Raw genomic sequence first — 24,948 nt, 5'->3', positions numbered from 1 at the left:
CCACTGAAGGCTTTTGTCGGGTAGGGCCTACAGTCAGACCAGATGTCTGCTCCCAGCCCACTGGTAAGGCTGCAAACTACTGTGTGTAGTTGTCTTCCCCCCCTCCCTTGGACAGGAGTCACTTTGGAGTGGTACTGGCCCCTGTTGGGGCTGCTTGCACAATGCCACACCTGTGGCACCACTTTAAATATACACCTGGTGAGACCAGGTTGGAGGGGGTGAGTCTGGAGAAGAACTCAGCAGGGGGGTGGACTGTTAGCAATCCAGGTGGAGAGTATTTGTCCTCTCCTGGTACCTGCAGGTGTCTGCATATGTAGGCTGAGGGGCAGGAGGGAAATGGTGCCCAGCAGCTCTTTTGTTCTTGGAGAAGTCTCCCAAAAATCCCTGACCCTCCAGCACACACTCTGAGATTAATAAATAAATCTCCTTCCTGTGTACCCCAGGCATTTTCCAAAATGCTTCTTTTATGGTACTTCTCAGCAGGACTGTTTGTTGTGCTGTCTATTTATTGGTAGGGACTCAGTTTCCTCTTGCCCTCCAGCTCTCCCAGAGCCAAGCCGCTCATTTTTAAAGATCCAGTTGGTGAGCCCACTGATTATAAAAACTCTAGATATTAATACCGTCTGGTGCTCAATGCCAAATGTTATGGGGATTTGTCTTCCCAGTGCAGGTCTCTGTGACTTGGGGCCTTGGTGTGGAGTCTGCTCCTGCTCCTTCTCTGTGCTTGTAATGTCCCTCCCTCCCATGGACAGTCTAATAGATCAGCTTGGTTCCCAACTGTATTTCCATCCTTCCTACCATTTTTTTTTTTAAAGTTTACCCCGAGCCTTTGCTTTTTTTTTTTTTTTTTAAGATTTATTTATTTATTTATGAAAGACATAGAGAAAGAAAGAGAGAGAGGCAGAGACAAAGGAGGAGGGAGAAGCAGGCTCCATGCCGGGAGCCTGACGTGGGACTCGATCCCGGGACTCCAGGATTGCGCCCCGGGCCAAAGGCGGGCGCTAAACTGCTGAGCCACCCAGGGATCCCCCCTTCCTACCATTTTTGATGTGGTCTCTTTTCTAAGTTTAGCTGTGGAGAGTCTGTTCTGCCAGTCTTTGGGTCATTTGTTGGGTTATTCACACTGATGTGAGTGTTATCTAGTTGTATCCATCAGATGAAGTGAGCTTAGGATCTTCTGACTCTGCCATCTTTCTTGGAAGTCCCCTATACTCATTCCATTCTGAAAATGACTTGAAGAAGCATATAAAAATATGAACAGTTGTTTTCATAATACAAGTAACTGGGAAGGAAGAGAAAATGAGGATAAGTGAGAAAAATATTAGACCTAGCAGTAAATTTAGTGTCCCTAGGAGATATCACAATATCTTTTTAGAAAGATAGGTCATCAATTTTTTTTCCCCAGTTTTCTGGAAGCCATCAGAAATAAGGAATTAAAAAGCCATATACATGAATTTCAATGTCCATATTTTAGGGAAAAGGAAGAAAGATAAGCTTAATAGTTATTCTTAGCTTATAGTTGCTTAATAGTTATTCTTTATTGAGGCATGCAAGAAATTTCTTCTGTGTTTCCATAGACAAGACTGTATGAAGTTGTAAAACATCTTTTACTTTATAGTAAATATAATTGTTTTATAGGGTTTAGTTTAGCTGTTCCTTGCTGTAACTGTATAGCAAAATAGTTTTGTATAATTTCCTTATACAGATGGCTAAAATAGAGTCCCAGACACACAGCTTTCTGATGATCTGGTCTATTTCAAGATTAACAATTAGATATCCAGATTAGAGGAGTGAATAAAGAATATATTTAGTGCATAAAAATATATTTTTGCTTTAAAACAAAACAAAATTTATTTTTTGTTTAAAAAATAAAGTTAGGGGATCCCTGGGTGGCGCAGTGGTTTGGCGCCTGCCTTTGGCCCAAGGCGTGATCCTGGAGACCTGGGATCGAGTCCCACGTCGGGCTCCTGGTGCATGGAGCCTGCTTCTCCCTCTGCCTGTGTCTCTGCCTCTCTCTCTCTCTCTCACTGTATGCCTATCATAAATAAATAAAGTTAAAAAAAAATAAAGTTAAATGCATATGTATGTCACTTAAATTCTGTCACTCAGTTCTCTATGTTTGATGAGAAAAACAAACAGCATCTCTACTCCAACTCTGTTTCTCTTTCTCCCAAGGCAATTTGCTTTTAACTTTCTTAATTTATTATTTTGGTGTTTTTTCAGTATCTACATATCATACTTACAATGCATCTTGGGTTTTAGTTCTTTGGATTAGCTATTAACTTTCTTTTATGCTAACAGAGTTTAGTTCTTTTTCCTCCCTCTGCTTTTGCAGTACATATGCACATATTCAATATACACCCCCTTCCTCATTTGCCTCATGTAATTTAAATTTTGGTTAATTCACGGTTTTTGTTTACATCAGTGTTTACATTTTTATGACTGCAATGATAGCTGAGATGTGTTGCTTTTATTTTCCTCAGCATCATTTTTCGTCTTAGAGTTAATAACTGTGTTTTTTGTTGTTGTTACTAGTTTTCTTTGTATTTATCAATGTAATTTAACTCCAGATTTAGTGCCATGTAACCACATCTCCTCTTAGGATGTTTATTCCTATCAATTTTGTATTTATGAATAAAATTTTGAGTCTCTTTCTTGTTACATGAACCAGGATACTGTTTTCATCCTAGGATATCTCCCTTCACCACTCTCCTGTTTCTTATATTCCAGGTCTTCGTGTCTTGGTTTTGTGTCATCATTTTGTTGGAAGAACTCTTTTGGTAGCTTCCTAAGAAAAGATACAGGGGTGGTAAATTCATTGGAAATGTCTTTTTGTCACGCATATTTGCTTGATAGTTTGACTGGGTATAGAATTCTAGGCTGAAAATAATTGCCCTTTAAAATTGTGAAGACATTGATGTTTGCCTTTTATTTTACATTGTAATTCAGAAGTCTAAAGCTATTCTGTTTCCTAATCCTTTAAATATGATGTTTCCTTTTCTATTTCTCATTTCTTTCTTGAAATGTCTAGAATTTTTTAGTCCTGTGTATTCTGAAATTTCGTGACAATATACTTTGATGTGGGTGTATTTTCATCATTGTGTCTGTTTCTTTGGATCTAAGAAGTCATATTCATCAATTTTGGGAGATTCTTGTGAATTATGTTTTACCATTTTCCCTGTCCTTTTTCTCTGTTGTCTTTTATTTATTTATTTATTTGTTTGTTTGTTTGTTTATTTATTTATTTATTTATTTATTTATTTTAAAAGCCTGTTATTTAGATATGGGACATTCTCGATTGTATCTATAATTTCTAACCTTTTCTATTTTTTTTTCTATACTTTGGGAAAATTTTCTCACCTTTATTTTTAGAAACCCTGTTGAGGTTTTCATTTTTGCTATCATGTTCCTAATTTATAAGGACTTCTTTTTTTTCTCTTTCTTGTCACATGGATGTATGGATGTCACCAATAATAGTGGTGGTAATTTCATTCTTTGATGTTTTCTTGTAATGAATTTTTCTTTAACATATTTTCTGCAACAGTGTTTCTAATTTCTAATATTCTCTCTTAAATCTTCAAGTGTATTATATTCTTTCCCCTGCTAAACTCTTTTGAATTACTTTTTTTTTTAGTTCTTTCTTCCTATCCTTAATGATAGCCATTCTTCAGGTGAGGGTTAATCCTTGATTCACTCTTCATGTTTAAGGGTAAGGTCTAAAAAGTTTGTGAATGGAGCTTACCAGCTGTGAGTTTGGTGATTGCAAGGTGATCTTGCCAAGCGTTTTGTGGTTAGTGCCTGTGTTGGTATCTTTAGTTCTGCTTGGGCTGGTCAGATTTTCTAGGGAAGACTTCGCATTTCCTGTATGAATGGTAAAGGCCTGGATGCCAGCACTGTCCAAGCTGAGTAGGGGAAAGGTTTCAGAAGGCAGATATTGACCTGATAACCCTTGTTTTAGAGCAGTACCTGTGCCTGGTATTTCATGGTCTGGAAACACTTCTTTTACCTTCTCCAAAACTAGTTGTCAGAGTTAACAAATGGTGTGGAACTGAGGAGACTATTTAGGGATGCAATTATTTTTTAAGCAGCTTTCATCTAATCCTCCTTATTTCAGCTACCACCTTCTCCCTACCCCCATCACCATCTTCTCCAGAGGTACCTGGTGCTGTTAATTCCTGAGCCTTTTGAAGATTCTGCAGAGTAAGTTCTATTGGTTCTTAGCTTTCCTTACTGCCAGCTTAAGATTTGGCTTTCACAGATCTTTTAAGTCAGATACCACTTATGCATCTGCTTTTCAGCTTCCAAAATTAATTTTGTTGCTGCTGACTCCTCTCTTGTTCTTCCTGTTCTTGTGTTTTGTGCTTATAAAATGATGCCTTTTTTGTAGCTTTATTGGTGTTTTAAGAGTGGGTGAAAGAGATGTGTGTTCAAGGTCCCTTTTTAATCCAGATGTCCTAACATTTTGTACTGCCAAGCTTTTAATGAGTACTGGGGATAAAGAATTTGAAGATGCACCTGGAATGTAGATAGACAGTTTTGTTAATTAAAGGCTAGTCCATCATCCTTGTACCATCCTCATTGTTATTACCGTCACCATTACTACCATTACTGTTAGTTTTCTCATTTAATTCTTATAATCTAACAAGAAGTACCATAAGGGAGGTAAGGGAAATTAAGGGAAATTGTATAGGTATGGGAAATTAAAGCTTGGGGCGGGATGTAAGGGAATATGCATAGAGTTACACAACCTATGTGGGCAGGATGTTGGACCCCAAAGCCTAAGTGCTCTTAAACCCACTCGGCCTGGGCATCACTGCGTTCTTTTTATAGTCAGCATCAGCTAAGCTAAAATTAAGGTTGATACCCATATAAGAAAGTTTAAAAGCCTAAGTAGGGCACAAGGCTAAATAGAAAGTCAGTCTATATTTACATTTCTTGTTCTGGGGAGTTACCATCCACAAAGAAACTGTAGGTCCTTTAAGTCTGTCCTATATCTAAGCTTTAGATCTAGAGTCAACTTAGAACTTCAGTTCCAAGAATGGCCAGGCCTTGTAGCCTTGATGGTGGCTCTATGGGGGTGATTCATACCATCCTGGCAACCTGTATTTCACCATTTTAGAGATTCTTGTTGGAAATATGTTAATGAACTTGTTAGGTGCTGACAATCTGTTGTGGTGTCTCACTCAGTAGGGAGCTGCTGATGACTTACAGCTGAGTAAATGAGATGTGCTGAATTACCCTTTTACTTTCTCTTTGGTTAAAGCTGAAGGAATTGAAGAATCTGCAGCAGCAGTACTTACAGATCAACCAAGAAGTCACAGAGTTACGTCCACTGAAGGCTCGACTTCAGGAGTATCAAGATAAGACAAAAAATTTTCAGATTATGCAAGAAGAGCTAAGGCAAGAAAATATCTCCTGGCAGCATGAGCTGCATCAGCTCAGGTATGATAATCCCTGCTTTTTTGACACTTTTTTTTAAACTTTTTATTATAAAGTTTAGTTTTATAAGAAGTTGCAAAAATAATATAGAGAGCTCCTGTGTACTTCTCATGCAGTTTCCAGCAATGGTAACATCTTACATTCCTGTAGTATACCAAAATCGGGAAATGACAATGGGTACAAAGACCCTTCTCAGATTTCATCAATTTTGTATTCATTCAAGTGTGTGTGTGTGTGGGGGGGGGGGGGGGTGTATAGTTCAGTGCAACTTTATCATATATGTAAATATATGTAATCATGACGACTACCAAGCTATACAAGTGCTCCATTACCACAAATAATGTCCCTTTTACTACTAATTTATAGTCATAATCTTCTCCCCCAACCACCTATGTCAACATCCTTAACTCTGGCAACAACTAATTTATTCTCCATCTCTATCATTTTGCCATTTTGAAAATGGTGGGGTTTTTTTTAAAGTTTTTATTTAAATTCCATTTAACATACGGTGTTTTAAGTGGAATCCTACAGTATGTAGCCTTTTGAAATTAGCTTTATTCACACATTATAATGCCCTTGAGGTCCATCAACGTTTGTTCATGTATCAGTAGTTCATTCTTTTTTATTGATGAATAGTATTCCATGGTATGAATGTAGTGCTTTAACTATTTACCCATGAGTGTGGTTTCTGATTTTTAGTTATTAACAAAGCTGCTGTTAAACATTTGTGTATAGGTTTTTATGTGGACCATAAGTTTTCATTTCTCCGAAGTATTTGTCCAGGAATACAAATGCTAGGTTGTATGGTAAGTGTTCAGTTTTTTAAGAAACTAAGATTATGTTCCAGAATAACCATACCATTTTGTATTCTTACCAGCAATATATGAGTGATCCAGTTTCAATATCAAATGAATTGAATCCTTGAATGAATCCTTGTCAGCATTTAATATTATAACAATATTTTAATTTTCAAATATGTATGCCATGCTATCCCAGTGTGGTTTTAATTTGCATAATGGCTAATAAAGTTGAACTTTTTTTATTGTTTATTTGATATCTGTATGTCCTTTTTGATGAGGTAATGGTTCGTGTGTTTTATTCATTTTTTATTTGGGTTGTTAATTTTTTACTATTGAGTTTTGAGGGCTCTTTATATATCCTAGGTACAAGTTCCTAGTCAGATAGATGGCTTGCAAGTATCTTCTCCCCGTCTACAGTTTATCTTTTCATTTTTTTCAATAAGGTGTTTTTAATTTTGATGAACTCTTAATGATTATTTTTCTCTTCATGCAGATTCAGTAGTTTCTGTTGTTCTGTCTTCATATTCACTGATTCTTGATTCATTCCTTCATCACTTCCATTCTGCTATTGAGCCCATTGAGTTAGCTTTTTATCTTGGATATTGTATTTTTCAGTTCTAAAATTTCTAGTCAGTTCTTTATATCTTCTATTTCTTCTCTGAGGTTTTCTCTATTTTTAAAATTTTATTTCATTTAAATTCAATTTGCCAACATATAGCATAACACCTAGTGCTTTTTTTAATCAAAGCATAGTTAACATACAGTGTTACATAAGTTTCATCTGTATGACATAGTGATTTAACAATTGTATGTATTATGCAGTGCTCACCACAATAAATGTAGTTACCATCTGTCATGATACAAAGTAATTAAAATATTATTGATTATATTTTCTATGGTGAACTTCTCATTCTTGTGACTTATTTTATAACTGAAAGTTTGTACCTTGTTTTGCCCATTCCCCACCTCCCTCTCCTCTGGCAATCACCAATTTTTTGTATGTATGAGTCCATTTGTTTGTTCTTTGTTTTTCAGATTTTACATGTAAGTGAAATCATATGGTATTTATCTTTTTCTGATGTATTTAACTTAGGATATTACCCTCTAGCCCATCCATGTTGTTGTGAAAAGCAAATTTTCTTAGTTGAGTAATATTTCTGTGTATGTGCACACACCAGATCTTCTTTATCCATTTATCTATTGCTGTACACTTGAGTTGCTTCTGTATCTTGGCTATTGTAAATAATGCTGCATTGAACCTAAGGAATGCATATATGTTTTTTAATTAGTATTTGATTTTCTTTGGGAAATACTCAGAAGTGGAATTACTGGGTTGTATGGTATTCTATTTTTAATTTTTTGAGGAACCTTCATACTATTTTCCATAGTGACCATACCAATTTACATTCTCAGCAACAGTGCATGAGAGTTCCTTTTTCTCTACATCCTCATCAACACTATTTCTTATCTTTATGATTCTGACTCCTGTGAGGTGATAACTTGCTGTGCTTTTGATTTGCATTTCTCTGAAGATTATAATATGAACATATTTTCATGTGTCTATTATCTGTTTATCTTCTTTGGAGAAATGTGTTTTCATTTGTTTTCAGTTTGTTAGTAATTGCTTGTTGAAGCATTTTTGCAGTGGCTGCTTTAAAATCCTAGTATAATTCTATAATATATAATTCAACATCTATATCATTTCAGTCTTTTCTCAATCAAGTCATGACTTCCCTGGTTCTTAGTATGATGAGTGATTTTTAGTTGTATCTTGAACATTTTGGAGATTATAAGACTTTAAATATTATTTAAATCCTCTGCTTTAGTAGGCTTCCACTGATACTTTACTGCTAGATGATGGGTGAAGTCCAGTGGGCTCCCTACTCAGCCTTCATTAATACCACAGGAGAGGAAGTTCCTTGATACTGCCAGGAAGAGGCAGAAGCCCAGGCTCCCTACCTGCACTCCCTTGACACTACAGTTGAGACGGGAGTACCTCGTTACTATTAGGTGAGAGTAGAAGTCCAAGTTCCATACATGCACTCCATTGATACCATTGGGGGGTTGTGAAGAAAGGCATTATCACGGGGCAGTGGTGAAAGTCCAGGTGCCCCACTCAGTCCTTACAGACACTGTAGGAGGGTGGTTGAGGAGGGGCACCTTGTTACTTGTGGATCGTGCCCAAAGTCCAAACTTCCCTGTTGGCCTCTTCTGATACTACCTCTGCAGGGACAGGAAAGAATGTTTTGTTACCTTGTTATAGGTAGAGGTAGATGTCACCACAGTGGGTTGTGGATGGGACTGATCAGAGTCACCTCTTTTCCATTGAGTGGTGGTGACAATCCAGGGAACACTCTTGGCCTTTTCTGACACCACTCCAACTACGGAACACCTAGTTATCTTTGGGCCAGGATAGAAGTCTAGCTTTTCCACTAGGATTTTGTTGATTGGGCTGTGGTTTTCCATGATGTTCACCTAGAATAGAGTGATTATTGTCATTAGTATTTCTGTCTCATCAGGCTGCCTATTCCTGATCTTTTGGCAAGAGAGAGCAGAATTTTCTTGGTACTCATTGGTGTTTCCAGGTAGTTGGATTCTTCTTTACCCAATTTGGGATATATAAAATTCAAAAAAGAAAAACCAGTAAATTTACTGCCTTGTTCTTTCTCGTGTCCTAGGGCCACTATTTAGTCCAACTTCTTTCCATCTTTCTAAGTTTTCTGTGTTTGTTTTTATGCATAATCCCCAGAGTTTTCATCTCTACTTAGTGGGAGAAATAAGAAGATATGTATGTCTTCCATCTGGTCCGGATCCACAAATCCAAGCCCTTTTAAAGATGAGTAGTAGTGCTATATGATATTATTAAAGCAGAAAAAAATTTAAAAAGGACTATAATTCTTGTCAGTTTTAAAATTTTTATTTCTCAAATAAAATTGAAGTTTATTTTCCTCTCATGTAAGAAAGTCTGGAGGAAGATAGTCTGGAGGAAAATGGTATAACAGCTCCACAGCAGCTCTTTCTGCTCCACTGTCAGCATGCTGCTTTCACCTCTTGGTCCAAGATGATTGCTGGAACTTAAGCTGTTAAATGGACATTCTACACAGAAGGAAAGAAATATAGGAGAAAGGCACAACCCTTTACTTTTAAGGAGACTTACTAGAAGTTTCCATTTAGGATACAATCACACTTAGGTCTCATTAGAAGAATTTAGTCACATACATCTAGCTTTTGGGAAGGCTAAGAAATGTTTCTTTATATAGAAATACAGTGTGCCCAGGTGAAAACCAAGGTTCTGTTATTAAGGAGGAGGGGAGGGGCACCTGGGTGGCTCAGGTTGTGATCCCCAGGTCCTAGGATCAAGTCCTGCATCAGGCTCCCTTTAGGGAGCCTGCTTCACACTGCCTATGTTTCTGCCTCTCTCTCTGTGTGTGTCTCATGAATAAATAAATAAAGCCTTTAAAAAAAAAAAAAAGGATAGGAGAATGAGTATGAGTGTTTGAAGTAGACCTTAATGCTCTCTGCCACCTGGTCTCTCATTTGATGTTTTTTTAATTCAGTGTTTCTAACAAATTTGAGCCAAAGAGAAAAGGTAAAGAATAAATGCTTAATAGTATGTAAAAACAGGTGCTGTTGTTGTAGCCTTACAATTGGGACTTCATTACTGTTTCAAACCCAAAGCTTTCAAAGTTTAGTACAAAAAGGAAAAAATGTTGGAAAGTGCTGCTGACCAAGCAGCATCTGCTTTGTCTCACCTACTGCTACAGGAACCACAGGCAAATGCATACATAGAATACAGGTGGAGTCTAGATTCCTGTCCCACTTACAGAGGGGCTACCATTATGGCAGATATCAATATAATAATTATTGTAACATTCCTAAGACACCTCTTGATGTACAGACATAAGAGATTTGTTCCTTCATTGATCCTAGATGGCATGCATTTTACTAACATGGCTTTTCAAAATAAAGTTTAAGCCAAGTTTATAGAGCAAAATGCTTTTTTGAATTTGGTGATTTAAATTTTGTGTAGTAAAATTACATTCAAAAATTTTTCATATTTAACATATTTATGGACTTTCTAGTAAGTGAATATATGTCAAACCTATTCCATAGAGTTGACAGCTTCCCCAGATAAATACAGATACATACATATTTTTAATCAAATGATGATTTGAAGGGAAGATAAAAAACTGAATTTTTGCTCTCTGGAAATACAAATTTCTTCTGTTTATTCTTTCTGGAATTGAACTTCAAGAGAAAAGATGAATTGTTCTCTTTCAGCTTTATTTCTTCCCCTGCCAGGGAATAGCTACCCCAATTTTATTCTGTTAGAATGTTTTAGAATCAGTTCATCATCAAGAGATCACAGTTTCAGTTTATCTCCCTCCAGATGCAGTGAATTTAGGGACCTCCAGAGATGATTAGAACCACATGGGAGCATCACCTGATGTCTCCCATATTATCTCCAGGTCGTCTGGAACTATAAATATATTAAGTCTCCAGTTACCAGTGTAAACCTAAGAAGAGCTGCATTTTCTGTGGGCACCTCTTCCTCTTTAAATTTCCTCAAAGAGCATTCTGAAAGGATACTTTCTGTATAGAGTTAACTCTTAGAGAAAAGAACAAAGTGATTTCTGGTCTAATGATTTTTCCCCCCTCCTTTGCTGCCCATTTACTTTTCTCTTAGGTTTTCTCTCATTACCTCCACATTTGAGCAATTTTGAAAAAAAGTAAAATTATATCTCAAGTGAATGTGAGTACATTAGGGAAAGAAAAGGAAGATATTTTCACATTTAGAAGGAAGAAGAAAGTGAGGACACAAGTTTGATTCCCTGACTTTAGGACCAGGTTCTTTAGCTGCATAACTTCAGGACCTCTGTCTTCTGCTCTTGATCTGTGTGGGGGAAATTAGCTTTTCAAACATGAAAAAACTGGAACATCCTGTTCAGCTTCTGTTAGCTTTGGGATTGGCTTATTAGGAGAGCCTGGATTTATGCCATAACCTTTCTCTTCCCCTCATGTCTACTGATTTGCTTATTCTGTCCTGATTCCTGTGCTCTCTTACATAAGGGGTAAGTATGATATATCCCTATTACAGCTGAGTTCTGTGAAGTGATCAGCTTTGTTCCGTAGGTCCTATTCTCTATTGAGCATCTCTTTCCACACTATGACAAACTTCCAGAAAAATGGCAGCTTGAAGCTTTTTATGGAAGATTATGATCTTTCTTTGGTCTTCTACTCTTAAAATTTTCTCTTTCATTTTTCACAGACACATCTCAAAGGAAGTATTGAAAATCCTGTGCCTTTTACATGTAGTGGCCTTGTAATAAAATTTTATTTTAGTTTCTAAGTTTGGGCTCTCCCTTTTTGAAAAAAAAATTTAACTGTAATCCAATTCACTTCTTAGCTAAGCAAGATTATTTCATAACAGTTATAAGCCATTTAGAGAAGAAGGGACCGTTTTACTTTATTTCTAGAGTGAAAGACAAAAAAGTCAGATGCAATTCAAACAAAACCTAGTATTATTGGAAAAAATAGAGACACGGGTAGTAAAGAGATTCTGCAGAAATTTGATGACAATCCTACTGAGTTCTTTTAGTATAGAGAGAAGTAGAACTAAAGAATGTGGCAGAGACACAGTTTTTGCTAGCACTACAATAAATGAGCTGGTCAGACTTGGCCAAATTTGAGGAATAAATAGAAAGCAGCTCATATTTGTTGGGTGATTGTGATGTGCCAGGCTTTGTGTTTGGTGCCTGACATACAGTGTCTCATTTAATCCTTAGAATAATCCTAAGGAATCAGTAGTTTATTCCCATTTTACCAATGAGGCTTAAAGAGATGAAGAAACTTTATTCAGGTCTGATGCCTAGTTTATGATAGAGCCAGCATTTGAACCCAGCTCTTTCAAAACTCTACAGTTGCTCTGGGTAGCATTGCATTTTTGTAACCATGATGTTAGACTGCAACTGGCACTACCTTTCTGAAGAATTAGAGTGGTTTCCCATTGCTTACAGAATGTGGTTTATTTAACATGCTGCTCAGTGCCTCACATGATCGAAACTCACTTCTGCATCTTCGTTTCCTACCCTATCTGCTTTACATGCTATCTGCTACAATTCCAGAATTCTTTGTGTGTGTGTGTGTGTGTGTATTCATTTTTGTGCCTACTGTTCAATAAGTTCATAGAACCTGGAATGCTTTCCCATGCAATCATCCTCAGTCCTGCCAGTTGAAATTCTTTTTATTAGTTCAGCTTCATCATCTTGCTGTGCGGTTCAATTTATAATATAAATTGTGCTCTGTGATACATTTTCTTTACTATGTCTCTACAGCCCATAATACTGTTTTGAATTTGTAATTATTCATCCATGTCTCACAAGTATTTTTTTGCCTGTGATTATTTCGTGTGTTTTCTAGGATGGAAAAGAGCTCCTGGGAAGCCCAGGAGAGGAGAATCAAGGAGCAGTACCTTATGGCTATCTCGGATAAAGATCAGCAGCTCAGTCATCTGCAGAATCTTATGAGGGAATTGAGATCTCCTTCCTCTCGGACTGAGGCCCTCAAAGTACAGTACCAAAGACAGGTGAGTAATCCCCATGCTGATTGCTACTCAGAGGTAACCACCACCTAGGAAGCATTAGCTTCCTGCAAGCCAAGTGCCCATCTACCACTCTTAGGCAAGTTGTCTTGTGACCTCCTGTGAGGTGGACTGAGTTCATGGAGGGAAGGAATTAAGCATGAACAGCATTAGGAGGATATCTCATTAGTGTTTGTACCCTGACAGGCATCCCCAGAGACATCGGCATCCCTAGATGGATCACAAAATCTAGTTTATGAGACAGAACTTCTTAGGACACAGCTCAATGACAGCCTAAAGGAAATTCACCAAAAGGAATTAAGAATTCAGCAACTAAACAGCAAGGTAAGTATTTCCTGGTAGACTTGAATTCAGTTTCTTATTTCCATGACCAGAGAAGCAAGGAAATAAGTAGAAGCTGATTAAGTCTAGGTTGTAGCTATCACATATCTTTGGATACAGAAGATTCACTTTTCTTGGGGTCTGGATTGCTCACCCCAAAGTACTGGACACACGGCCATTTCCTTTTCCTTATCCTTGGAGTGTCCTTGGGAATGATTTGGAGAAATCTATTTAGAAAGAATAAAAAAATCCAACTCTTTTAGGAAGCCTTGTTCCCCAGCATTGTCTTCCTATCTGTACCCCTTGTTAGTAATATTGAAGTAACTCCCCACAAATGCTTCAACACCTTCCTCTCTGATTCCTCCCAGTGTGCAACAGGAAAATGTTTCAGGAAGGAATAAGGAAGCTTTTCAGTTGTGATATTAGAAATAGAGAAGACAAGTCTGCTCTTCATTCCACTCCATTTGTAGCCTTTCTCATTGGTGTCTAATATTCTGGAACTAAAGAAGCCAGCTTTATCCCAAACCCCAGCCATGCCAGTCCACATACTCAAAGGAAGCATACCAGGAAAGATGGGATATATTTCTGTAGGGAAGAGCCATTTTGCCATCTGGTCTCTAGAGCCAATCTCACCAAGGCAAGATTAAAGAAAATTATTCTTGGATACCTTCTCACATCTCTGTTCTCTCTCTTCATCTGTTCTCTGGCTTCTCTTCCTCCTTCATCTGCCTCTCCTTCCCACCCACTTATGAAACATTATGCTCCTGTTGCTCTCTGACTATTCAGAGTATTCTTGAGTGTCACCTCCCTAGTTCTGCCTTCTTCAGAGGAATCCAGGTAGGTAGTTTCTGTTAGAACTAGAAGGGATTTAAGAGGTCATTTAGACTCCAGAATACAAAGATTGTCTTTGAAGAGAGTTGTGAATGTCCAAAAATTATATACAAATTAGTGTTTGTATAGGTGTGTGCATGTCTGAGTCTCTCATCATGAGAACCTGTCAATTCATCAAGGGATCTATGATCCAAAAATAGTAAAGATGGACACGTGGGTGGCGCAGTGGTTGAGCATTTGCCTTTGGCTCAGGTCGTGATCCTGGGATCGAGGCTTCCTGTGAAGAGCCTGCTTTTCCCTTTCCCTATGTCTCTGCCTCTCTCTCTCTCTCTCTGTCTCTTGTGAATAAATAAAATCTTTTTTAAAAAATGGTAAAGATAGGTCGGCTGTACAACAGAAAGGGAAACTAAGGCCCAGAGGTATTAAGTAATTTGCCTAGGGTGTTAGAAGGAGGTCATTCTGAGATAAATATGATAACCTATGTGGAAAAGCGCAGTACCTAGCTTATGTAGGAGGTATTTATTAAATGTCAAATTCAACTAATTGAATTGAAGTATCAGAGGCTGATAATGCTATTAACTTTGGCAGAAAATTTGCATTTAATAGTTTGTTGATTCAAATTAATGGGTAAAACTATAGCCCCTTTATTGGGGTAATTGTCTGGGAGTTTTCAAGGGGACTCCAGAGCAGCTCCTATCCACTTCTCCTTCTTGCCATAAACTAGATCCCATTTCATTTTACATTTGCACTCCTGAAAACCACTGTAAATTACTCTGGGCATTTGTCTTTCTAGGACAGTATTTTAAAATGAAATTTAGGACCCTTAGTAGATGATGAGGTCCTTTTAGTGGGTAGCAACTAAAAAACTTTTAATGTAAATATTTTATTGAAATAAAATATATAAAAAGCATACAAATCATAAATATAGCACAGCATATTTTCACAAAGTGAAGACACCCAATAACGAGTACCCAGATCAAGAATCAGAATATACCAGAACTTCAGAAAGTCTCTTGTCTCCTTTTCTAGTCACCTTAGAACTACAGATACATGGAATCATATCTTCTCTTATGTGACTTCATTTATTTTGTGAGATTCATCCATGTTGTTTTAGATAGTGTGATTTTTCCATTCTCAGGCTATATAGCATTGGATTGTAAGCACATACCATAGTTTCTCTCTTATGCTCTTAAAGGACGTTAGGATTTTTCCAGTTTGGAGCTATTAAAACTAGTGCAAATAGTGTTTTTTACAGAACAAAATAAAAAAGATTACAAACAAGTAGTTATTATATAATATAATATAAAGAGTCTATCTTGTTTAGAGAAACTTTAGTTTTAATTACATATACTTATATACTAAGTTCTGGATCACAATCAACGTTATGTTTTCTTTAACAGCTTTATTGAGATATATACTGCATATATTGCTTAAAATACGAGAGACACTACTTTGGGTCACTGTCCTTCTGGGTGAGAAAGAGTTCTTCCTTTAGAAATAAACTGCAAAGAGGCATCTTTATCCCTAATGTCATTGATTCACTCACTCCATTCATTCATTCATTCATTCATTCATCCATTCATTCACTCATTCACCAAATAACTATTATTTACCTTCTATGAGGCTGGCCATATGTTAGGATACACAGTGGCCCCTCATGGAGCATAGCATCTGATGAGCTTAGAGCCTCACTCTAAATGGGTGCTAGCTAACTAGCAGACTTGCTTCTTGGGCCCGAATGGGATTATAGTAAATGGTCTAGGCATAGAATACTCATCAAGCCACTGCCCTGTTTCTTTCCATGGATACTCAGACTTTATTTATATTTCTTCCAGCATGGTTGGATGTTTGTATGTAATGCAAACTTAAAAACTTGTAACCTAAAACTTAAAAACAGGAGAGGAATGACTATTAGGATAATGTAGTCTAGATTATTCCCTTCTATTCTGAAGTACAACAGTTTATGAGCTAAAACAGACAAACTCTTCCTTAAAGGCCCGATGGTGAATATTTTAGGTCTGTAGGCTATGCCTCCTGTTACAATTATTCAGCTCTGCCGTTCTGTCTCAAAAGCAGCCACAGATGGTATGTAAACAAATAGAGCAGTCATATTCTAATAAAACCAATTTACCAAAAAAAAAAAAGAAAAAAGAAAAAAAGACAGTAAACCCTGGATCATAGTTTGCCAACACCTAAGCTATAGGGATCTTTGTCTAATCCTAAATAGAATAATGTGAACAGTATAAAAGGTGGTTTATAGGAGGGCAGTTTATAAACAATTAGACTTCTCCAGTTAAGGGGGTTTTTGCTTCCAATGATTTTTACATATCTATCCTTTCTCCTTTAAATTTGTATAGGAAAGAAAGTATTGTATTTTCAAAACTGAGGAATTTTTTTGGTTTTTGTTTTGGGAGTTTTTTTTGGTAGCTTTTGGGCTATTCATTGCGGCCAGGAAAATTAACTTTCATCTCTGTCTCAGAGTTGTCATTATACCCAGTAATTGTCATGTCTACCCCTGTCTTCAAATTAGTATTGCTTTTCAAACATTTATATTCTTTTCTTTACCAACTGCTCCTACTCCCCCTAAAACACATAACCTGCTTCACTTCCCTTACTGAACCCTCAGATGCGATGCCATCAGTAGTAGGCAGAGCTCTAGACTTGGAACCAAGAACCATAGTTGAGTTCTGGTCTGTAATCTCTGAGCCACATGATATTGGGCAAGTCACTGCTCATTTCTTTTTTTGTTTGTCATTTGTGAATGGGGACAGAAATTAAACATCTACCTCTCTCAAATAAGATGATACTTTAAAAAGTGCTTAGTAAACTGAAAATTATTCTTCAGAGGTAAGGTTATTCATTGTGATTTTCATTCTATCTATGAAAATATTTTTGTTATGCCATGTAGATTCTTTTTTTTTTTTTTTTTTTTAATTTTTATTTATTTATGATAGTCACAGAGAGAGAGAGAGGCAGAGACACAGGCGGAGGGAGAAGCAGGCTCCATGCACCGGGAGCCTGATGTGGGATTCGATCCCCGGTCTCCAGGATCGCGCCCTGGGCCAAAGGCAGGCGCCAAACCGCTGCGCCACCCAGGGATCCCTGCCATGTAGATTCTTATTTTAGTTTTCTGTATGTATCAAATGTCTTTCCCAGTCTGTCAGAGTATCTCTAGAAAGATTTATCTTCTCTGAACATTGAGTCAACTTTTTTTTTTTAATTTAAATTCAAGTTAATAGGGTGCCTCAGCTCAGTTGGTTGAGTATCTGCCTCTGGCTTAGGTCATGGTCCCAGGATCCGGTCCCGGGATTGAGCCCTGCATTAGACTCCCTACTCAGCAGGGAGCCTGTTTCTGTCTCTCCTCCCGCTTGTACTATCTTGGTCGCTATCTTTATATCTCTCTCTCTCAAATAAGTAAATAAAATCTTTTTTTAAAAAATTCAAGTTAGTGAACCTACAGTATATTTTAGTTTCAGAGGTAGAATTTAGCGATTTATCAGTTGCACATGACACCCATGTGCAATGCACTACATCAAGTGCCCTCCTTAATGCCCATCACCCAGTTACCCTATCCCTTCACCCATCTCCCCTCCAGCAACTCTCATCAACTTTTTTTTACACAAATATTAACCCAGAATACTTACAAAAAGAATACTTGGGAAAAGATTGAACATGCATCCAGTTACACCAGTTTCCCTTTACCTCATGCATACAATCCTACAGGAGGTACTTTGGAGAGACATCTTTATGATTGTTGATGTTTCTGGATGTTAATCATAACTGGAACTTGAAACTTGACAGCCTGCAAGTAAGGAATTAGATTTCTAGTTCCAGGGAACTGAATTAAAATCACTGGCTAGGAGCTACGGTGGGTAAATTTTTCACTCAATATAAAAAATAATCTGTTTTTGACATGGTGAAAAATGCTTGGACTGCTTTGTCAAGAGGTGAGCACCTCTGATGCTGGACATGTTTAAGGAAAGACTGAATAGCTAACTGTTGCTCAGGTAGTAGAAGAAGATCCTGCTTTGAGCGACTAACATTTTTCCACCTGTGAGTTTGCACTGCACCGAGTGTAGTTTTTTACACGTATACAGGCAATTTAGGATTTCTTCTGTTTCTTTCCCCTACCACACATTACAATTTCTTTTTCTACAGAAATTTCTTGGTGACTTGTAACTCTCTATAGCACTGAAGAGTCTCCCCAGTAGTATGGTTGTATGAATTTCTAGGTGACAGCTCTATCTCATATTGAGTTCTAAGGATTATAGCCGTGGACTCAAGCTTCTGTCTTTCTCCTCTTACATAGTTAGGATAGTTTATGCTCTCAGATTGTGGGATTCTGCTTTGTGGTTTCCCAGTCAGTATACCAAGCCCACAAATAGTTTCCTACTACTCCAGAATTATTTTCCTTTTCAGTTGAAAAATTCTGAGTTTCCTCACTTTGAAGGAAACACACACAATACTGTTGTTACCATTATTGAAATAAAGATCCTGCATTAAAAAAAAATTAGAACTTTCAAACTCAGGAGAGTCTTTCTAAGCACTGCTTGTTGTGAAACAGTCCAGTGGGGTGGTGCTCAACTTCTGCTCTGTTTCAGTTTTCTCAGCTACTTGAAGAGAAAAATACCCTTTCAATTCAGCTCTGCGATACCAGTCAGAGCCTTCGTGAGAACCAGCAGCACTACACTGACCTTTTTAATCACTGCGCAGTCTTGGAGAAGCAGGTCCAGGAGCTTCAAGCGGTGAGCAAGAAGGCTGGGAAAAGTGTCAGAAATAGAGTGCAAATGGTAAAACAGAAAGAGCAGCATGGAAGAGGCTGGTGCCGTAGGCTGAAGATTAACTACGTGTGATGGAGGAAAGTCAGAGAAGAATGTTTCCTGAATTGAAATAAGGCCTAGAAAAATCAAGGAGGGAAGGAATTAGAAGGAAAAACATCACTGAAATAGTGGGAGAGAAATAAAAAAGTGAAAGGGAAACAGTGATGACTGAGGCTTTTGGAAGTCTGACATTCAGACTGTGGATTTTGCTTCAAGAAATTAGAAAGCTGTAGAAAGATTTGGCACTGAGAAGCAGAATAGGTGGAACTGTTGACACAGTGGAGCAGGAGTGCACTGCTGAAGCAGAGGTGGGGAGTGAGAATTAGTGTTGAGATGAATAGGACAGGGAAAGAAGAGGTTTTGGAGGAACAGTTGAACGAGGGAAAGATCCAAGTAGCCTCTGGAAAACCCATGAGCCTCCGCTAGAAGAAAGCAAATAAGCTTTTACACTTTTGTGTGGTAAGCCTTTCAACTTTTAAGAGGAGATTCAAAAATGAGAATCGGGAGAAAATCTAATAAAGCGTTTTAGGTAAGAAATTAATTACATGGAGCAGAAGATTCTCATTTCTGACTCTGCACTTGGAAGAGGGTGGCAAGTGGGTGTTTCCTCTCCAAGGTGTCTCATTCTCTTTGGTGTTCCGTGAGTTCTCATTTTGCCCATGCAGTTTCTTAAGCTCTTTCATCACTGAATTACTAAACTTACTCTTCTAGGGGCCACTGAATATAGATGTTGCTCCAGGAGCTCCCCAGGAAAAGAATGGAGCTCACAGGAAGAGTGATCCTGAAGAACTGAAGGAGCCACAGCTAAGGTAGAGGAACAGCCCACAACTGTCGCACTTGCACTGTGTGTACACAAATGGGCAGTCATCTAGATGGACCCGGAGCCCAGTGAATGTATTTAATGTCTTCTTATTGGCCTCACAGGATTGATATGAGGATTAAATAGTAACAATTTAGTAAATTGGTAAAGTTGAAAAGTTTGTAGAACAAAAGCAAGCACAGCAGTGCACACGTGTGCCCACCTGTGCACACACATGCATACCCCACTAATCCTGTGATGCTCAAATGAAAGATAACACAGTCAGTCCCTAAAATCTCTTAAGGCATTTTCTGCAGCTTATTTTGACAACTATGATTTTAAAATGTTCTCTTTTTAAAATCCTTTCCTTTTTCCTATTTTTTGTTTGTACAAACTTCTAGACATTTTCCTGCTTTATCACCTTGTGAAGACTTCAGATCGCTTGTATCAGCAACTGTGTTCTGCATCTGCTGATGCTGTTTATTGTCCTTTTATTTTGAAGCTTTTCAGAAGCCCAGCAGCAGCTGTGCAACACTAAACAGGAGATGAACGAACTGAGGAAGCTGCTAGAAGAAGAACGGGACCAAAGAGTGGCTGCTGAGACTGCCCTCTCCGTGGCCGAGGAGCATATCCGGCGGTAAAGGACTGTGGGAGATAGCCTCTGTTCACTTCTGAGTCTTTCTGATTACACTGTGCACATTTCAGCAGCCAGACTTGGGAGTCATCAGGATCTAGTTCCCATCTTGAGTTGGGTGCTACAGGGAGTTTGGGGTCAAGACAAGCCATATTAATCCAAGCTTAGCCCCTCCACAGTGTCCTCTTTGGGCCTGGTGCAGAAAGCAAATTTAGGTAGCTGATCACATGCTGCCTCCCTAGGCCCCATACTGCCATTCTCATGTTAGAGCTTCATTCACCTGTACTCTGTGGTATATGTGGAACTCAGGGGACTTATTTATTTATTTATTTGGACTTGTTATTTAAAAGCAACCAATGCTGTTTGGTTTTCCAGTATTTATAGATGTTTCATTTTTCCTCGGCCTAACCTACAGAAGTTGTCAGACTGACCCTCGTAGTGCCAGCCTGTGCTGTCCCCAGGCCAAGGTGGCCCCAGAAAAGCTTATCTTCTGGAGGAAGAAGGTGTACAGAAGGTGGATCACAGAAGGTGTACTGTGCAGTCAGCTTGGCTCTCAGAGGAAAACTGGCAGGATGGAGCTAGGCTGTGCTCCCTCAGCTTCTCCTCCCAGACTCACAAATCAACTTAAAGTGTTCTTTCTCTCCGGGAGAAAACTCTATGACCTGCAAAAAGAGGCCAGGAGTGTTAGGCTAACAGACATCCCTTCATATGGAGGAGTGAACAGTTCCATCCTTTCCAACATGATTAAAAAGTACATCCCTATAGGCAAATGTTTGTTCAGACATGCTGTGTTACCTGCAGCCCCTTTAATGCAGCTCATGTTTTCGTGAGAAACCATTGAGTGGATAAAGGCAACTTCTTCATTAAATGGAGAAGTTTCAGTATTAAACAAATCAGCAAAAAATGAAGAAGGAAGCAGTAGAGGCGGCTAGTTCAGTTTAATTCTAAGAACCCCACAAATACCTTTTTTGGATGCTTTTGCCTGTTAGCCTTTAGTAAATGAAAAAAGAATTTATTGAGTTTCTCTGGTGTATTGGATAAAAAGAACATGGGATTTAGAGAGAAACCTGGGTTTTTAATTCTGGCTTTACCTCTTACTCACTGTGCCACCATGGGCAAGACATTTTACCTCTTTAAGCCTTCCTTTGAAGATATTAACACCAACCTCAAACCTGAGGATGAAATGTATGTACAGCACTCAATCCAGCATCTGCTACATAATAGGCGTTAATTCCTAGTAGTTATCTTCTCCTTTTGCTGCTGCTGAAAGAAACTTCTCCACCTGCACACTGCCCGAATGGGGGTAGGACCTCTGGGAGCAGCCTTTGCCACAAGTCTCTTATGCCACAGCACGTGGCAAAATGACTGGGAAGACCTCACCTGATCAGCTGCTCGTGCCATGAACCAAGCCATGCCTCTTTTTTTTCTCACCCCAGGTTGGAGCACAGTGAATGGGACTCCGCCCGGTCTCCCATCATTGGCTCCTGCGGCACTCAGGAGCAGGCACTGTTGATAGATCTTACAAGCAGCACTTGTCGAAGGGTAAGAAGGAGGGGAAGCGCAAAGAGAGGGTACTATACTGTATCACGGGCCTGGCTGCATTGAGGGCAAGGGGTCAAGGAAGAGAAAGATAGAAGTCCAGGCACTGAGGATCTCAGAGTAGAAGGGCGTGGAAGGTTGGAGGAACCTAGTAGAGTTGGCCAAGTGACCCTGAGGGGACTTGCTATCGGGATACCTCTTTCCTGCAGTGTTAGGCAAAGGGAAAGGGACATACCCCGTAGAGTAAAACTCTCTGACTTTCAGATTTTTCTTTCAGACCCGGAGTGGTGCTGGATGGAAGCGAGTCCTGCGTTCACTCTGTCATTCCCGGACCCGAGTGCCACTGCTAGCAGCCATCTACTTCCTGATGGTTCACGTCCTGCTCATTCTATGTTTCACAGGCCATCTATAAACTGAATTCTCACCTTTTTGACCACCCCCTCAGAACCTGGAATTCCCTTATCACTAACATCAAAATCATCAATTCTAGTGGAATAGTCTTCCCACTTACAGGTCCTCTCTCCAACTCTCCACAGAAAGTGCCTGCACAAACAGAGGTGGATGTGAGCCCAGGGCAGAGCTGCAGGGACCAGCGAGTCTGCTTTCTTTTACTGCTCAGGGCCTGCACACTTCTGCATAATCTGGGGAGGCCGCACAGTTGGTCATTGAGCCCAGGATTTGTTCAGATTTTGCAGGGCCCTGATTTTTTGTGGTCCTGTGAAAAATGCTGAGGAGTGCCTCTCAGCTTAGAAGATGGTTCAAATAAACCTAATAATCTGTAGTCCAGTATCATTTCAACTGATACTTTCTTTGCCTCATTTACCTTCTATTTTCTCCTGCTTCAGAAGGAAGGTGGGCCTGCCATAAACAAAGTTCTGGGGGACAGTATCTCACAGAATAGCTGATTAGGTCTCTTGCAAAATAGGATGGGAGCTAAAGAACTCTCCAGGAGCTTTGGCTGTCAGATCACAGGGTAGGACAGCATCTCCTTCTCTGGCTGTTCAGACATAACTGGAGTTAGATTTGTGGTCGTGGACTATGAGGACAGGAGCCTATTGTGTATGCCCTGATCACAAGTATGCTAAGATAGTAAATGGCCCATGCCTCTCCCTTCACTGAAAGGAAGAGCTGGCTCTGGACACTGGGAATCAGATTCATGTCATTCCTGTGTTGGCTGGGTATGCCTCGAATGTGGGCCCTAAAGCGCTCACTAGGGGCTAGTCCAAGGTGAGGTGCCTGACTGGTCTGATGACCACTCCTAGCTTGTGGGTGCTCCAAGCTGTTCTGCTATTGGTGACAGTTACTCCAGTTTCTCAGCCCAGAGTCATCTGCCCTCTATGGTAACAAGGCTGAGGAAAGTGGAGAGTGATACAGAGAAGACAAAATATCTGAATCTAAGCCTGAGAATGGCAGCCAGGGTTGAATTCCGTTTGTGCCTGTTCCCTGCCTCCCCTTGCCCCACCCTTACCTGCTGGTTATTTTCTCATTATGCACATGGTGTGTCCCTGCCTGCTCTTCCCACCCAAAGAAGAGAGAAAACCGGTGGACTGATTGATCTGCTGTGATTCTTTGTTATGTGGTGACCAAATCTTGGTCAGAGCAATCCAGGAACTTTCCTGAACAACTGTAAAATAATAAAATTATTTTCAGAATCAAAAATTGTGGCGGCGTGTACATGTGTACGAGTGTATGTACACACGGGTCTTTGTACAAGTGCCTGTGTGCCATGCTGGGGAAGGAAGGTATGTAGGGGGAGGGGGGCAGGGCAGCCAGGGATGGATTCAGGGTAGTGACCTCTACCTATTCAGGCTTCCTTCTCCCTGCCCGCACCAGTTAATGGCGGCATGTGTCATTAGACCCCAGGGTAATGAAGTGGAATGAGGAAATTCATTCTAGTACTGAGCCAAACAAACTGGCCTTAAGGCCTGAGATTCATGCCGTTGGGGCCTGGGCCTGAGAGAATGCTTATCTGATGTATACTGAAACATCAGACCCCTAAGAATCCGTGTGGGTAGGCCGGGGGCGGGGGGAGGGAAGTCTAAGGTATAGCAGAATAAGCTATAGTCTATAAGCTAAGCTATAAGTCTAGGGTATAGCAGAATAAGCAGTACTGTAATTTTTATATTAAGTTGCTGGCTAGGAAAAGCTAACTTTATCAAAGTACAGTAAGTGAATTGCACTAAGGTTTTCTGGCCCCAAAGCCCATGCTGTTTCCATGTGCTGTAATTTCGCTGTCTCATTAGAAATGGATGTGGGACATTTGTGAAGCAGAGAGAGAGGGTTTCTTGGTGTCCTCTCTGATGAAATTCTATGGTTTCTCTAAAGAACTGTCTGGTTGGTGTGTCACAATATCTGGTCTGATCATTCCCCTTTTTGATACTGAATTCAGATTCCAAGTGATCTAAAAGATCTTTTCCCCCTCTACAAAATTTGCTGTTCCTTAAAATAATTTTAGTGCCGCCACAATAAGGAGGTCATGAAGTAGGGAAGATGAATACACTACCACCGCCCCCACTAAACTGGCAGAGAATCCTTAAGAAGTGACTGAAGTCTTAGTATTTCCAATGCAGAAATCACCTCCGCTGTATCTCAGACCACTCTCATCTAGTCTGCTTGAGTCTACTGAAGAACTCAAAACTGAGCAAATCAGATCGGAACTCCACATTGGCAGGGTTAGGAGAGACCAGGTCAGATATAGTAACAAACACTCCCAAGTTTTAGTAGCTAAAACAGCAAAGATTACTATTTAGTTACTTGTGTTGTAGTCATTCTCGGTTGGGGGACCCTCTCACTTGGTGACCCAGGCTGCCAGACGAGCCGTTTGAGAGCTGCAGTTTGCCTTGCTAAGCAGTGGGCAGAAGAGCACAACAAAGCTTAAAGTCTCCACCAGAAAGTGATGTATTTCACTTCTCACATTTAATTGGCCAGAATAAGTCACCTGAGCAAGTCTGACTTCAAGAGGGTAGGGAGGGGCTGCAAATCTTGAGCAGTAATACAAGATGCCACAAAACCTTCCCCCGTCTGGTACTATCTAGTTTTTTCAGACTTCCTGCTAACTAGAACCAAATCTTTCAACTAGTTATTAGCTCAGACTCCTCATTATCCCCTAAATAATCTCTGAAACTTTCCCCCTCCATGTCTTGCCTTTCCCCTGTGACTTATTG

At 39.4% G+C, this 24,948-nt stretch overlaps 1 protein-coding gene across 13 annotated transcripts in view; it reads left to right on the top strand.

Annotated features, from left to right (window-relative positions):
• GOLGB1 (golgin B1) overlaps positions 1 to 23,443 on the top strand; it is an 85,536-nt gene extending 62,093 nt beyond the window's left edge. For 12 of the 13 annotated variants that reach the window (XM_025990150.2, XM_072724674.1, XM_025990147.2 and 9 more), the window contains 8 exons: positions 5,264 to 5,442; positions 12,660 to 12,825; positions 13,027 to 13,164; positions 18,594 to 18,737; positions 19,524 to 19,621; positions 20,114 to 20,248; positions 21,682 to 21,787; positions 22,062 to 23,443. In XM_025990150.2, coding sequence (XP_025845935.2) covers positions 5,264 to 5,442; positions 12,660 to 12,825; positions 13,027 to 13,164; positions 18,594 to 18,737; positions 19,524 to 19,621; positions 20,114 to 20,248; positions 21,682 to 21,787; positions 22,062 to 22,196 — 1,101 coding nt within the window. In that variant the 3' untranslated portion in view covers positions 22,197 to 23,443. Of the gene's footprint in view, positions 1 to 4,114; positions 4,201 to 5,263; positions 5,443 to 12,659; positions 12,826 to 13,026; positions 13,165 to 18,593; positions 18,738 to 19,523; positions 19,622 to 20,113; positions 20,249 to 21,681; positions 21,788 to 22,061 lie in introns of all 13 variants that reach the window. The other variant, XR_011994954.1, reaches the window with a different exon arrangement.
• Positions 23,444 to 24,948: the final 1,505 nt, after the last annotated feature.

Source organism: Vulpes vulpes, chromosome 1 (genome assembly GCF_048418805.1).
Source record: "Vulpes vulpes isolate BD-2025 chromosome 1, VulVul3, whole genome shotgun sequence".
NCBI lineage: Eukaryota > Metazoa > Chordata > Mammalia > Carnivora > Canidae > Vulpes > Vulpes vulpes.
This window is presented reverse-complemented; position numbering and strand designations above follow the sequence as displayed.